The sequence below is a fragment of the Platalea leucorodia genome (assembly GCF_965183815.1).
Source record: "Platalea leucorodia genome assembly, chromosome: 8".
In the NCBI taxonomy this organism is placed as follows: Eukaryota; Metazoa; Chordata; class Aves; order Pelecaniformes; family Threskiornithidae; genus Platalea; species Platalea leucorodia.
The window spans coordinates 45,259,978-45,275,834 of record NC_138830.1 but is presented as its reverse complement, the minus strand read 5'-3'; the positions used below and the strand labels follow the sequence as shown (position 1 = coordinate 45,275,834).

At 41.5% G+C, this 15,857-nt stretch overlaps 2 protein-coding genes across 6 annotated transcripts in view; one reads left to right on the top strand and one right to left on the bottom strand.

Annotated features, from left to right (window-relative positions):
- Positions 1-7,857, top strand: part of LOC309593921 (neural-cadherin-like) — a gene marked incomplete at both ends in the record, with an annotated part of 66,395 nt that extends 58,538 nt beyond the window's left edge. Inside the window, 4 exons of the mRNA XM_082319072.1 lie at positions 54-234; positions 1,219-1,463; positions 4,159-4,313; positions 7,444-7,857. Of these exons, the coding sequence (XP_082175198.1) occupies positions 54-234; positions 1,219-1,463; positions 4,159-4,313; positions 7,444-7,857 (995 nt within the window). The remainder of the gene's footprint in view (positions 1-53; positions 235-1,218; positions 1,464-4,158; positions 4,314-7,443) is intronic.
- A 4,422-nt stretch (positions 7,858-12,279) lies between these two features.
- Positions 12,280-15,857, bottom strand: part of DPY19L3 (dpy-19 like C-mannosyltransferase 3) — a 38,688-nt gene continuing 35,110 nt past the window's right edge. For 3 of the 5 annotated variants that reach the window (XM_082320916.1, XM_082320918.1, XM_082320917.1), the window contains exon 19: positions 12,280-15,838. In XM_082320916.1, the coding sequence (XP_082177042.1) occupies positions 15,677-15,838 (162 nt within the window). In that variant the 3' untranslated portion in view covers positions 12,280-15,676. The remainder of the gene's footprint in view (positions 15,839-15,857) is intronic. The other 2 variants (XR_014229110.1, XM_082320919.1) reach the window with 2 other exon arrangements.

Sequence of the window (15,857 nt, the reverse complement as noted above, 5' to 3'; positions counted from 1 at the left end):
AAATCATTCTTGCTGAATGACACTTAAAACAGTCTCTTTGTGCCTTGCCTCAGGATGTATGAAGGATGTCAGATTTAATAACTACAGGATCCCCCTGGATACTCACGTGAAGGAGCTGGTGTCAGTATTAAGTGCCCAAGGCGTCAAAGAAGGCTGTTCTTCAGAGGCTTGTAGGAATAACCCTTGTAACCAGGAATTTATTTGTATTGATTTGTGGATGATGCATGAATGCAGGTAATTGGTGGAAATACAAGCACAAAACCCTCCAGATTGAGGTGGGAAAGGGTGGATGCTGAAGGAGTGTGCAACTTGAAGGCTGCCACTGGCAATCTCGTCAAATCATTGAACCACAGTGAAACACTGAGATGCCTGCATAGGCATCAGGTTACTCAGAGAACACTGTCCTTTTAGGTACTACCCTTAGCTGATGTAAATCAGCGTATCTCCATTCATTCAGTAACAACTTCAGCTGCCTGTCTTAATTGAAAATGTTTAAAGAATAGGAGCAAATCCAGAATGTTTGTAAACACTGAAAACCAGGGAAAGAGGGCATGTTAGCTCAAGCGGAGTGGAACACTAGCATGGCTAGCTGTCTCGTGAAGCTCGTGCTGTGCAATGTCGATGTGCTTTCTTTTGTTAGTGTCTGACTGCCCATACTGTCTTAAGCTGTGACCTCCGCTCCCTCACAGGCCACTCGAGTTGCATTAGAAGCACTGCATCATTAAGCTCAGAGTTCTTGTGTGTGGCTGGGGCTGAGGTTAGGCCAACACTACTTCATGTTAGTTGTGCTGTGAAAAGGTACACTTCAAGCATTACTGACTGCCGCTGTCCACACAAACAGAGTTTCCTAGAGATGTATTTTTTTCTGAAAATTCACTGTGATGGAAACGCAAAGAACATAGTATAGCTTGTCCTGCCTGGACAGAACTGCAGACCCTAATCCAGTTATTTTTCACATGCGTAATCTTGCAGAAGCCAGTGGAGCTACCCGAGTTCTGAAAGCCCCAGATGTAAGGGTTTAAAGTTGTGGAGCTCATTGTTGTATGACTGCTTTAGAAAAGACTACAATCCTGTAATTATTCTGAGTAACTTACTTGTAGTAGCTACTTCAGAAACTGTATGTAGTGTCATCAAAGACTGTTTTAAAATCTTAAATGCTCTGTTTCATGCCTACTTTTCTCAAAGTTTAATGGTTTCATTTTGCCTTTGCCTTTTCAGTTGCCCTCCAGGACACATGATGATCGAGAATGCCACTGGTAGACAGTGTGTCTACACTGCGTGTGCTAAAAGGCCCTGTAACTATGGTACCTGCATCTCACAGTCACCAACCAAGTTCCAGTGTCACTGCCCTGACGGCTATGCTGGGCCTAACTGTGAAATCACACTGGCCATCTTTCACAAGGATACAGGCCTGAGCTTTAGTTCCATGTTTGCCATCTGCATTTGCTTTTTGGCGCTGTTAGGTAGTTATGGCAACTACATCTTGTATTACCTTTGGTGAACTCCTTTATCCGTCTTGTCTTGAATAGTCATCATCTCATCCTCCTGCTGAAAAACGCGGTTTCCTAATGGAGACTTGACTCTGCCTTCATGTCTTTGCCATGGTCTCAGCTCCATCAGAAACTTATTTTTCATCCCCATGTGCACATATTGCTAAGTGAATTAACATTTGTGAGCGACGGAAAGTCTTTGCAGTTTCGTTTTCTGTACATTTTCACTTCATTGCTAAGGAACTGTTCAGATACATAATTGGAAGCAAATTCAATTGAACAGCAAGAGCGGAAATTGCTACCAGATAAGCATTGTTTAAAATACTGCTGAGCATGAAGCAGGTTTTTCAGTCTAGGAGAAATGCACTGCCCGATAGGAATACACGCGGTCAGTCAGGAGCAGTCTCTTGCATCTTACTGGTTGTGTCACAGCCCCTAACAGCTGCTTTTGGCTTCCTCAGCCATTTTCAGGCTTAGGCATTGGGTCTCAAAAAGAAGAGGAAAGGCAAAGAAGGATCTCACTAGCGAGGAAGGATCACATCTTTGAGTCCTTCTTGTTTATTCAGATTTCAGGAAAGTTTGCCTGAGTAAGGACATAGGATTTTTCTCATGGCTTTTACAGTGTTAATTAAGTTTCATTCAGAAATCCTAGTAAGGGTACGAAAATGTGTTGCGGACTATTTTGCATCCATCTGTAGCTACCTGAAATACCATCGTTTTCCTCAACTCTGCTGGATGCTATGTTTGCCATGCGAATACGAACAGCAAAGAACGTGGGAAGCTAACTGGTTTCACAGCTTTTGGAATCCCAGTTAGTGGAAGCTGAGAAGAGATCTTTATGTTAAAGGAGGGGGGTTTTGCTGTGTCAGAGCCGTTCTACTGTGAGCTGACTTTGCGTTGCTGCCTGTGCTTGACTGAACTTCACTGAAAAAACAACAGTATCTTTTACCTAATAATCCTGCTCATCTTCCAGGTCTAAATTACGAGTTAGAAACAGTTGGTTTTAACCAAGTGGTGTGCATTGCTGTGAAAATTTTAGTAGATGTGGGTAACAATGGTATTATCACACAACTGTAACTTTTGTTAGGAGAATTTTTAATAAAATTCCTTCTTCTCAAGATTTTAGATGCCCCTTCCTTACGCAGCTTCCAGAAAGCGGTAAGGCACTTAAAAGTGATTAATTCATGCAATGTTAATTATACATTTATAAATTTCCAATAGATAAGAAAAGCTGCTTTTCTGACATCTGATTACATCTTTTAAATTCAAATATGGAACTGTTTTGCAAGTAAATCAGTACCAGGGCGGCTTCACGTTGGTTTGATATCTCATGAACCTTCCCCACCCCTCTCTGTCAGGAGGAGGCTTCAGCTCATTTTGTTCAGTTCAAGACACAGTGATGCTTCGGAGCTTGCAGCTGCTCTAGCACTGACGCTATGGATCAAAGGAACAATAAACTTCATAGAATGCTTTTAATGACAGCACCATTGAGTGACAGAAAACTGGGCAGGAGCTTACACTGTTGGTATCTGTCTGGAAGAGAGACTGTCTTCAGTGGGGGTACTTCTGGTCTGCACTCCTGTTACGCTCTTGGGACGTGGGCTGTATTCATTTTAATTATTGCTTTTTTATTAGCAGTCAGAGCAAAAGAATAGGAGAGATGTAGAACATTTAAGAGACTTCTTGAGCATCTCAAAATCAGCTCAGCTAAAAAATGACTTTGCCAAGAAGTTACTGCGTGTGAAAATCTGTGTGACACGTTTCTGTAAATTTGGGGGATGGGGGGAGGAAAGGTAAACATAGATCTCGAACGCATTGATTCAGCTTGAAGGTATGGCTACCCAGCGCAGTGTCCCTGTGCCCCTGTGCACCCGTTTCAGTCCCAAAGTCATCTAGGTGCTGCTCCGCAGAGCTGCCCTCTGCCATGTAGCTATTCTGTAAGAGAGTCCCGTCTCTTTAGTTCACTGCGGTGTTAGTTTATGGTATCCAGCGGTTTGAGGTCTTACTATGAGCTTTTATAAATTTTTATAGAGTTGGTGACACAGTGGTACACAAATCTCTATTTACATAATGGTCAGTATCTGATGTTGAAGCTTTACAACTGTCAGTGTGTAAAACACACCTAAGCATTTAAGAAAAATGTTTAAATTCATGGATGCTAAGGCAAAACATGCCTGATTTTTTTTCTAGTAAAATGTATAAGTCATTTCCTCTTTTGTCTCCTGTCGTCTTGTGCTTCATTTGTGTGTCGTTGTATCTGTTACTGTCACTGCACTTACTGAAGTGCTACCCCTTTGTATACATTTTCTCTGACAAAGTTTAACTCAATACATTAAATAGATAGGTCTCTGAACAGCACTTGGGTCATTCAGTTCTTCAGTTAGTTGTGCTTTTAACAATGTCAAAGTTATACTTCAAAGGGCATTTCAAAATGCTCTTTAAAGGCCTTTTCTTCTGTCTTTGATGTTCACTTGTAACTACATTGAAGAATGCAAAAAACATTTGCTGAGAAACACAAAACTGCAGCCCGGCTGGCCGTGACCGCAAACCGCTGCTGCGGTACTCGTATGGAACGGCTGCTCTCTAAGCCATCCTGCAGCACTTGTGTATAGAAATGTTTTATTTGCTTCTGAATGATGTTCTGTTTTGCTCCTGTGTGTTTACACAGCCCTGTTCAGCGCTGTATTCTTGTGGGCTCGCCGGAAGAGTCACAAAGGTCTGAACGGAGGAGTTTACCACGTGTCTGCGCATCATGAGGATTTGGAGGATGTCAGAGAAAACATCCTCAACTATAATGAAGAAGGGGGTGGGGAACAAGACCAAGTAAGGATCATTGTGCTACTTTACAATTAAGACGGGACTGGTGGCTCACCATGCTAATGAAAACATATTTTATGCTTCTCCTTTATAACTGAGGGCCTTAGCCTTCGTTCTGCTGATCTGTTACTGCAGTTGGTAGATGAATTATTTGCAAGGTTATGTACACAAGGGTGCATGTTTCTTAAGCAGAGATAAGTGCCTATCAATTTTTAATTTGTCTTAAAGCAAGTGATCCTATGTGCATATTTAAAAATGCTTGTAGAGTGAGTTTAGCAGTAAAGAAATAACGGCTGATGGCGTGGGTTTCATGGCTCAGGAGCTGCCGAGGTTCTCAGTGGTAATTACTGCTGTGGCACTGAGGGCTTGAAAGAGCCTGACGTGAACTGCTCGTTACGGACAGTCTCTTTCTGGAGACTGCTCATAACAGCAGCTATTCAGACTTGACTTGTTAAGAAACCGAGGTGCTACATTTGTTCCTCTTAAGCCCTAAAGCACGTGGTGGCTGTGGAAGAACTTCTCTGCGTTTTTCTGTTTTGGAGAGAAATACACTAGTGAACACAAGCTGTGTTTACACTTAAAATAGACCAGATTATACCCAAAACAGGTAATATTAACATTTCTGCTAGCTCTTTTAAGGATTTCTACATGTCAGTTTAAGCCAGAACTTTGAAAGAAAACTGCAGGTACTTTAGATGAGTAATTTAAATAGATTATTTGCTGACCCACGGACGTTTGCTATGTTTAAAAAAGGTAAGGAACTTCATTGCTGCCTTTGAAGCTGTTCATTTCATGGATTCAGAAGGTGGTGTGACTCTGTAGAGGTGGTAATAGTCAGGGCACTAATGTGATGGATCAAAAAAAGCCAGTGATTTAAAAAAAAATTAAATGTGACCCGTCCCAAAATTCCAAATATCTTCAAGAATTTTTAGTTATAAAATATAGAGAGTGTTTTACAAGGCCACCTGAGAAGATATTCTTGCTTGTAGAGTATCCTTCATTTCTTGATGAATTACTGTGAACATAATAAATGTAGGAACATTTTCCATGTGGTAACATAAGACAGCTATATGCATAAACCCTGTTTTCCTTAAGAAGATTAACTTCCTCTGCAATACTTCGCAATTTTACACCCAGAAGGTCTACAGACAGAGGAAATCCACAGCTACTGTATGACACGTTTAATTACTTTTGGAGAGTTCTTAAAATACACTTCGTATTTTAAGCACTGGAAGCAAATTAGTGACTTGATGATCTTCATCTGAGGCTGTTACTCTGTCTTGAAGAAATGCTGCTTGGAGTGAAGCCTCTACAGGTTCTGTATGCTGTTCCTAAATTATTCAGATATTACAGTTGCTGGGATTGCAGCTAAAACTCTCCAGTATTATTTTTAATACCTAATTGTTTGTCTAGATTTAAAAAAAAACCAAATATCCAGAATTACAATACCTTCATTGTACTCTAATGTTACCTTATGAAAAGGATCATGAGGGTGCTTGGACAAGAGACTTTTGTCTTTGTATTATTAGCAGAGGGTAGGACTACGGGGACAAGAGGCTGTCTTACTAAGGAGTTTCTGCACCTGAAATAAATAAAACTATCCCTCAGAGAAATTAGGAGTTCATAAAAATTGTAGCAGATTAGTGCACTGTTGAGCATGTACTTAACGCAACTACACACCAAATGTTGTTAAAAGCCAGCTTTGAAGCTGGAGGCAAGGATCGACTTGGGTTTGTAGAATGCCAACTAGGAATGGTCTATAATCAGAAGAAATGTGTCATTTTAATGAACAACTAATGGCAGTGAAGGACGATTTTAATATCACCTAGTACACTGAAGGGATGGTCCTTACATCTGCATTTGGACAAACTCCCATTTAAGTTTTGTACGACTAAAAGTCGCCATGTTTTATTGATTATACTGGTAGCCATGCTATTATAAAATGCTTGTAGGGGGATCGTACTGTAGCTTATGCTTGCCTCAAGCATGCCTAAGACAGGCATCTGCGCTGTCGGGCTCACATTGTTCATCACTAACAGTATTTAGTCTCTGGATAAATGGAAATAAGCAGCTGTTCTGTGTTGCAGCCCCGTCCCAAACCCTGGTCTTGCCACTTCTGGGGCTTTTTGATTGCAGGTGGGTTTTTTTTGCAGCAGTTCTTTGTCTCCGATTGAAATTCAGCGAAGGCTCACCAAGATTACCTAGGACGATCTCTTATAAAATGGTGAGGCACAATTCAGCATGCGAGGGAATAAGTGTAATCTTTTGGAAGGTGACAGCTCTGTCATTGATGGCTGCTATTCAGAGCAATTGCATGAGCAATACAAATAATTAACTTGTTTGCTCTAATGAATTCTGTCTCACACAGCCTGTCAACATTCTTTTGCTTGTAAGTCAGTCCCGAGGCACGGCCTTTGGACTGTAGGAAGGTGAAGGATGCTGTAGGACAACACTTCTTTTCTTTCTTTCAGCTGGCATAAAGATTCTGATCAGTTAATGCAGTTAACAGTGAGGTGCTGGTAGCTCTAGTGACAGAAGCTGCACTTCAGGCGCTGCGGCGCAGTGCTCAGACGCAGTAACTGCTGCTTCGCTAGAAGGGAAGGTTTTGTTTAATAGATAGTTACTTGGCTTTCACAATTGTGCCACTTCCATCTAACATAACTAGCAATTATTCTACAGATTGAATAAATTTTAACAGAAATCACAGTAGATGTTTGAACTACTAATGAGAAAGATTTCTTTTAACATGCTATTTGTGAATATCCCTTCTCACCTTTGTTGCCAGACTCAGTATCAGTGTTTAATGATGAAAAAATATTCAGATCTGAATTTCAGAACAAAAACTGGGGCATTTCTGTCATTTTTCTTTAGTTTCTAATATGAAATTAGACTTGATTTTGAACCTGACTGGAGCAGTGCAGGCTGCACCGGTGTTCCTCGTGCATTCTCAGCTGCATGCTGGGTTTGGCTTGCTTAGGCGCGTGGTAGGTGGCAGAGTTGGTTGAACAAGCCGGTCCTTCACGTGTTCGCACCGAACAGACTGCCTCAGGATTGTTCCTACTTTATTTCCACTAGAACGTCACGTTTTGGGACCTCCAGAGCATACTAATTTAACATGAACGGTTTCTCACTCCAGGATGCATACAACATGGCAGAACTGCAGGTGTCTGTTCGAACCAGCCCAGCCTATTCCCTCCGCAAGAAGAAAGGAAACCCGACAAAGCCGACCACCTTCTTCAGTGGTGCGTCCCCAGGCCTGCAGCAGCAGACCAAACCCTCAGCGACTCCAGCAGCCTCTCTTACCAGCGGAGACTTCGGTCAGTACGTGTCAGAGGTGGTCAGAGATGCCGACCGTCGTGCCCAGGCTGTGCCCCAAGACTCGCTGCAGGTGTTCTGCACGGAAGGAGAAGGCTCGGTTGCCAGCAGCCTGAGTACCCTGAGCTCCGCCGGGCCGGAGGAGGCTGCAGGGTATGATGACATTAAAGAGTGGGGACTAAAGTTTGAGAAACTGAGTGAACTGTACTCACAGACGGGTGCAGAAAACCTGTAGCTTACCAAGTCTACTATTTTCAAAGTTCTGGAAGCAAGGGCGAAGGACAGTTTTTCATGCTCTTGCTAGGTACTGTCCCTCTCCCCCCCCTTTTTTTCCTGTTATGAGAGGCAGTCACATTCCCACTAACGAGCCACAGTTTGCATCTAACTGAAAAATTGCGGAGCTAATCTTGGGATGTTCTAGACATCTACGCTTGGGGATACAAACTTACTGGAAAGAATAAAGGGAGAACTGGTGGTACTTGGTCATTCACATACAGTGCTTAAGAAATAAATAGATTTTTTTTGTCACTAAGGTAATAAAGGACTCTTGGAGAGATCCGATGTACATAAGCTGAGATGGTGCTCGAAGCATGCTGGGTGTACTGTTTTCAGTGGGAGCTTTAGCAGTTATTTGAAGGAAAAAAGCCCATTGTCTTTTTCTTGTGTTTTCTTGTCCATGTTGTGTTATATCCATCTTGTTTCCCTGACTGAGGCTCAGTTACAGGACCTGCTCCCTGAACGCAGTGCAGATGAGAGTCTGTGGATCCAGACAAAGGCATGAAGCAGCACGGATGGTGATCTTTAACTTTGGTTATAACTTAATGAAATCCCTTTATGCAGAAACTGAATTTAGGCGCAACACATCAAATCAGCTGCTTGCAACTAAATACTTTTCTTAATTAAAAGGCCAGGTTTTCTAAGGTCTGAGCCTCAAAGGTCACTAGTTCGGAATTTCAGTAGCAAACACCACAGTTCACTATAATCTTTCTTTCCTAATAGGCTACTAAACTGAGTCTAAGCTAAGGACCAGCTGGAACCATGTAATTTGTATCATCTACAGTCCTGTCCCTCATGTTTTGCTAAACCTCCTTTCATAGAAGCATTGCAAGAATGAGGATTGAGAGGCTGGAGAGTGACTGTTTTAGCAGAAGCACTGACCAGCTGCAGTTGTGGCCAGGTAATGCCTTGGGAAGAGCTGACGGGGGACGCGGGTGCATTTTCAGTGAAGAAGAAACCCAGCGTCCCCTGGATGTTGTCAGAATAGCTGGTGTCTTTAGGATGGCAGAGGCCTGAAGGGCTTTCCTAGATCCAAAAAAGAACTTCACCCGCCACTGGGACTTCTAAAACTAAAATCCTGTGATCAACAAAACCCTGCCAAAAGTCTAACAATTCAAAGATGGTCATTTTCCAAAACCCATGCATGACAGCACGTAGTAATACAGGCCTCCTTCAGGTACATTGTAGTAGAAAATCATGATGAATTGGGGACAGAGAAACACAGGGAAAAACTAACAGCGGTTGCAGGGGGTGGAATATTATGCTCTAAATTCTCAGTCCCTTTTTCAGACAGTTTAATGTCCAGCTAGTATTCTGGATTTTTTTTTTTCCCCAAACTCAACAAAATTTGGAAGAGAGAAGGCTCCATAAAAATCTTTTTTTAATTGAGACCACTTGTATATATAAAAGGAGTAAAGCACAGCAAGAACACAATCTCATTTTGTGCTGTTTCTTTATATCTTATAATATGTAAATTATATATCTATCAGCTGATTATATGACTATATCATATAGATTCTAAGATAATTTGTTTCATTAAAACAAAGCATAAACCAATGTAACCTTTGCTTACAGTTGCATCAGTAGCTTGCTTTGGGAGGTCTGGCTTTTATTTTTATATATATTAAAAAAACCCCGTAAACAAATGGGTCAGTGCAGTCTGCAGGCTGGATTCATTTGCACCTTTCCCAGAGGACTGGTCACATGATACCTTGTTCTCGCACGCAGTTGTGGCACACTGGAAAATCTCGAGCCACAACCAGCTAATGGTTGCACACTGCAGACAATGTGGCATTTTCAGCTGGAAACGCTGAACGCCATTTTTACCCACGCCTAAGAGCTCTGATTGACAGATGGTACATAGTCTATGGTTTTGTAATTTCACTGATCCATTTACCTGTAAGGAGACATAGGCTACAATATCGTGCAGCCTTTGCAAGTCAGGTACGTCAGCTTCTGTATTTCATGATCGTAGCGGTCACAAACGGCATATGGAAAACAAAGGAAATCTGTATTGTGCACTAAAATCTGTTCTTCCCCAAACAGCAGTAGTTTTGTCTGCATACCTTCTGTTCTTTCCGTATGTTATGCTGTCATTTTGGCTGAATTTAATTTAGCTTGTAAGCTCCTTGGGGCAAGGACTGGATTTGCCTGTGAAGTGTCATGCACATCTAAGGCACCGTATAAATAATAAATAAGCCTTCTGTGTACGATGTCTCTTCCTTGCATATATTTAAGGTTGACTAAAGCCTGGGCTCTGTTGAATGATTTCTCTTTCAGCCTTGATCAGATGCTTCCGCAGACGAGTCGCGCATGCTGTTCTCTCTGAAAAGCTGAGGGCAGCGGCAGTTGCTTCTCATTGATGCGTGGACTCGAGCTCTTGTTACAGACGTGGGAGACGTTGGCGTTTCTGAGTTTTCCAGCGTGCTGCAGCTGCCTGGGGCCACAGAGCAGCACGTTTCTCAGATACCCCAGTGCTTTTTGCAAGTAGCGTGGTCCGGGTTTTTGCAACAGACAGACAATGAGTCTCAGAAGGAGGAAATCCTTAACTTCACAGTCAAGAGCATTACTCCAGTTGTGCTTCCCTATGCTGGGATTTTAGGCGCCGAGAAGCAGCTGACCCGGAGGATGCGCACTGCGATCCTTATTACAGCTATGGCACTCATTTGTAAACAAACATAAATAATAATAGCAACCACAACCTCAGAGCTGCTTGTGTAATTGCAGTTAGACATACGCTTTACAGAATATACAGTATAAAACAAAAGGTCAGAAAATATTTTAAAACTGCTATAGGAACTTGTGTAGACACAGTCTCAGTAATAGGACATACATACTCATTTGCAGCTGTCATGCCCTATTAAACCCTACTTTTCCTTTCTAGGGATTACTAATTAGTTCATTTAATTTATCTGTTTTCATCTGCATGCTGCTCTTTTAATTACAGTGCAATTTCTGAAATCATATCTTCACTTGTTCCACGTTTACCCCGACACGTACAAACACTTCAGTACCGCTCCAAAAAAGCTCACCACAGCACGGCGCTGACGCTGCCCAAGAACAGGGACAGCTGGCTTGGCAACAGAAAGCTTTGCAGTGGGTGAGGGGGGAAGAAAAAAAACGGAATAAAAAAAAAAAAAAAATCACTGTTGTCCCTAGGTAGTGGGATTTTCAGTAATCTGGTACTTTTATTAATCTTCTTCCACGTTCTTTACAGACTTTAAACATGTAGTAAGAACATTTTATTTAGTATAAAATATTTGTAAAGGTCTGAAATTTAAATAATCATGTGGATATTAGTATTTAATCTGTCTGCCTGTCAACTACATTAATCTTTGTGGGTTTTCCCGTTTTAAAATAACATTCCAAGTACATGACATGTAGCCAAGTCATGCGAAAGCTGATTGTCCTTAGGTCTGACCTACTGGCTGGGACCAGCAGGTTTAGGAGGGAAACCGTGGCTGTAGAAGGAGCAGGATTAAAGTGGAGCATTTTCTTAATTATAGAAATGATAAAAACCACGGTCATTTCCTGGGGATTTAAATACAAGCTTGCACCACACTATTGGTAACTGAGTTACCAATTGATGAATGAGGAGGTTTTGAGAAACCTGGTTCTCTGGCACCCCGAATCCCCCATATGAGCACACCGTGGGCTGGTAACAGTCCATTAATTCAACAAATCTTGCAGAAGTCCTGTCTGTACCTAATTAACATTGGTGCCAGAACTCCCCAACAGCCCACTTTAAGGGCAGTACTACACCTGTGAAGGTGTGACTGCACTCGGGCACCACAAATGAGACGGCGACGTGCCGGGCAGTTGTACGTGCAGCTCTGCACATCCCGCGTCTCCCTGCCGCAAGAGCGCCTAGCTTTTTAAAAGCCTACCTGTATCAGGACATCCTAATTCAAACAAAGCGCTTGATACGTGTAGTTTTTCTCCCAAAGAATGCATGTTTCTTTTCATCAAGTAAGAATACTAACGCTTGAGCTACAATGTGGAAACGAGCAGATTCCTGTTGGTCAAAGCAAATTACATTGACTTAACTGGAGTAACTGCCTCAGCCTACTGACCTTGCTACAGCTGACGTGTATTGGGGGATGACTGGTAAAATCATGGCTGATGATACACCTTCAACTTGTAACAGAGAAAGGAAGCCCAGCGAGCTGTTAAAACACAAAGAGGATTCCGAAAGTCAGTGATAAATGCAACGTAACAAGCCCGAGAAAAGCCAAACCTTCCTGCTAAAAAATACTTTGCTTTCCTCCATGTGGACTAAAACAGAGCTCATTCCCTAACTGCACCTCTCTCAACCCATCCTAACATAAAACCAACCAAAAAGTGATTTTCAAATAACACAATTTATTTAGTATACAATAGTCATTACATCTCCTTACAACAACATATTATAAAATAACTGTGTTAGATCGCACCGGCAGAACGTTGTAACAAGAAATGAAAATCTACTTATGGATCTCAAAGGCTTTTCTTCCCTAAAAACATTCTGGCTGCTTGGTAACATTTTGTCTCTGTGATCTAAGAAGTCATTCAATCACAGTGCCACTGATGATAACGTGCAGCTTAAAAGTCCCTGCAGACAACAAGTAACGTACGCACGAAGTCATGATGGTGCTGTTCCCATTGCTAGGTCTTCGTAAGACCGGTAAATGCACTGCCACGAGGGTTGTTCCTGGGGGTGGATCATACGTCGTACAATGAACCGGTGACACCACAGCAGCCACTTGGAAATAAGGTGCATCAGGATGTAGCTCAGGAATAGGTAAAGTTATTTTTAAAAAAATGGCACACTTTCAATGCAGTGAACATAGCTTACAGCAAGACAGCGGAAGTAGTGAAAATAATAATTACCATCAGCCAAGGCAAACACCACCTACCTCCGAGGAGTCTCTGACACCCGACCTCTAGGGGCAGGGAACGCCGCCCTTTTTACCACCAGCCCCACGCCTCAGCGGCACTGGCTGCTCCCCGCTGCTGCAGCTGCCCCAGCATGCCCTGCTCTGGTGGGCAAGCCTTTAAATCAGGGCAGGGAAGCAGCTGCTCCTGCTCTGCAGGTGCTGTGTTGATGCGTGCATTGCTTTCCTCTGTGCTGGTAAGTGGTTTTGTCCCTTGGCATTTTCTATTTTACTGTTTTAAGGAGCTTGGTCTTCTGAATGCTGTGCTGCGTAGTCACTGAAAGGCGCCCTTCCCTTCAGTGTTAAGTCTTTCTGATAGAGGAACTGTTGGAGTTGTTTCAAAGCGTCACAAGCTACCTTGGCTCTAAAGACTGGGAGCAGCAGAGTTAGTTAGTTAAGCAATCTCCAAAATACTTTGTATCTACTACAAATTTCTGGTGTGCTACCCTGGGGGAGGTCTGTGTTGCGAGAAGAAACTATGTTACTGTGGTGGTGCTGGACCACAGCCCTTGGGTTTTCTGCTTCCCCAAGACCTAGGGTAGCTCGGGGTCTATTTTGTTTTTAAAAAAAACAAAACAAAAATGAAACAAAAAAATTTGCACTTGGTAGTTTCTACAAAAAGGTTAAGTTCCTCCTTTGGCAACATCAGAGGCTGTGTTTTTGAAAAAAATCTATTTAAAAATAACTACTGTTACAGCCAGGACTTCTTAGTCTCAGCTGTTACCTCCAAGTAAATTCTGAAAATGACAGGGTACCACTGGATCTTGGAATCTCTCACTTCCATCAGAGGAAAGTTACTGCACCTTTAAAGAAAGATACAACCACATTTTAAAATAAGACGATACAGCCGAGACACAATTTACCTTACGTGTGCTTGTTTTCAATTACTGTAAGGCACTCATTGAGGAATTCACTGACCCATGCTTTCAGCAAGAACGGGCATGCATCATTACGGGCCTAATTAAAGTTTTAATACTGATTAAAATGTTTTATTATTGTATTATGTGAAACTGCAGTGGTCTCCAACCTCATTAAGGGATACAGGCTAGAAATTACTCAGGAGTTTCAGTTGCTCAGTTTAACAACCTAGCTACTGTCAATGTTTGATTTAAACACCGTCTGATTAAAGCACACTTTCCTTTTGTGTTAGCATGAAAGTGCGGAAAGATGTTGAACATTGTTTAATGAGTATTTACCGAATATAAAATTGTTTGAGCATGTGACATTTCCATCTCTTCAGTAATTTACCTTCATACAACTGAAAAGGGAAAACATTTAAATCATTTGGAATTGGAACACAGCTCAGTTGTGAAAGCTAATCTCGTTACACATCTTGATTAAATTAAATGTGGAGTTTGCTATCAGTAGCACTTTAAGTTTCCCATCATTAGAAATTAATTGCAGTGGTAATTGTTATAACTGAGTTATTTGCACAGGCCACAAACACTCTTATAGGTGTCCAAATGTTAATTCAACTTTGGCCTAGAGGCACTTGATTATTACAATTCTGTTTTTCATAAGAAACAAATGATCCTAGTGGATGTCTAATTAAAGTTGGAGAGTACTGTTAGACTTTCAATCAGACTTAATCTCTAATTTCAATATAAAACTAAAGCAGCGCTAAAACACAGCAAAAGGCGTGTGGTATCTACATAGCACTTAGAAAGTCAATACGATTCACAAAGTTCTAGCCGGTAAAAAGACAACGGGTACAAACAAATCACAAAATTCTCAGGATTGAGGCCTGTCTTCACTTAATCTTCCAAGTCAATTTAAAATCACTGTAGTCTGGTTTTTAGGATAAAGAGCAAGGACACGACGACTTTGTGCTAAAACATATAGCTTTCTGTCTGAAGTAACGGAAAGCAAAGCTCTAATACCTGAATGTATTTTAAGTACCTAAGTTTCCTGCTGATTTTAGAGATGAATTTTTCTTTTGTAAGGTTGGCAGTGTTCAATTTTGGTATCCTACTCCTGGAATTCACACGGGGAGAAAAAGGACCCCCTGTAGTTCAGAAAGCAAATACAGAAAATGGTGGTGTGAGAATCCAAGCTGAGAAATTTGTTTCTTTGTTTGTTCTGAGCATTTTACGAGGATACAAACATGCAACATGTATCAAGCATGCTCCAGCCTTTATTCTCATTAGAAACACATAACACTCCATCATTAAATGCTTAACGTTATAAAACAGTATGTTTCTGTATCACTGAAAATGCTGGACAATGATTGAAGTTTTACTCTTCAAACTTGTTTGCCGATTCTGCACTCACTGATTCTGCAATCAATCACACTCACGAGCTTGGAAACTCATCCGCATACATTCCCAAGGAATTAAAAAAAGAGGCACTGAAAGAGCACAAGGATCTGTCAAAGAGGATCAGATTATAAGACAAAACCTAATTTTTGTGACTATTTTAAGGATACGCAGAGATAATGCATACTGAGTATAGGAGTAGCGTGGCCTGCCTTCATTGAATTCTGTCATTTTATAGTAAAAATCCGAACTGCTGAGCAGAACTCCGTAGGCTAGCTCTTCTGCAGTGGTCACGCGGGCTGCTCATTTCGTGTGTCGTCCCATCAGTTAACACTGGAAAGCGATTATACCCTAGGTATTCAGAAGGTCAGACTTGATAATCAAAATGGTCCCTGCTAGCATTTATTTATGAATCTACGAAAATTTTGGCAACATCGAGCATGTTATCAAAACTAAACTAACTGTCTGAAAAATAAGAATCACAGTAATTAAACAAGAAACCATCAACGTAAAATGTCTTACAAATGTAACATGTTTGTAAACAACTTCTGCATCTTCTAATGTGGGTCCTAGCATTAAAATACTGAACTTGAAGCCATGGTTGGAAACATTATTTATGCTTAGCAAGTTTGTAAACATGGAATGTTTTGTTTTGAAACACTCTAGTGAAGTGTATGGTATAGGAAGGCAGGTTTTTTTTAATTTCCTCACAGAAGCGAGGATACAACGAAGGTTTCAAATCAGGTTCATTCTCTCCCAAACCATCCATGATCTGTAATGAAATTGAAGAG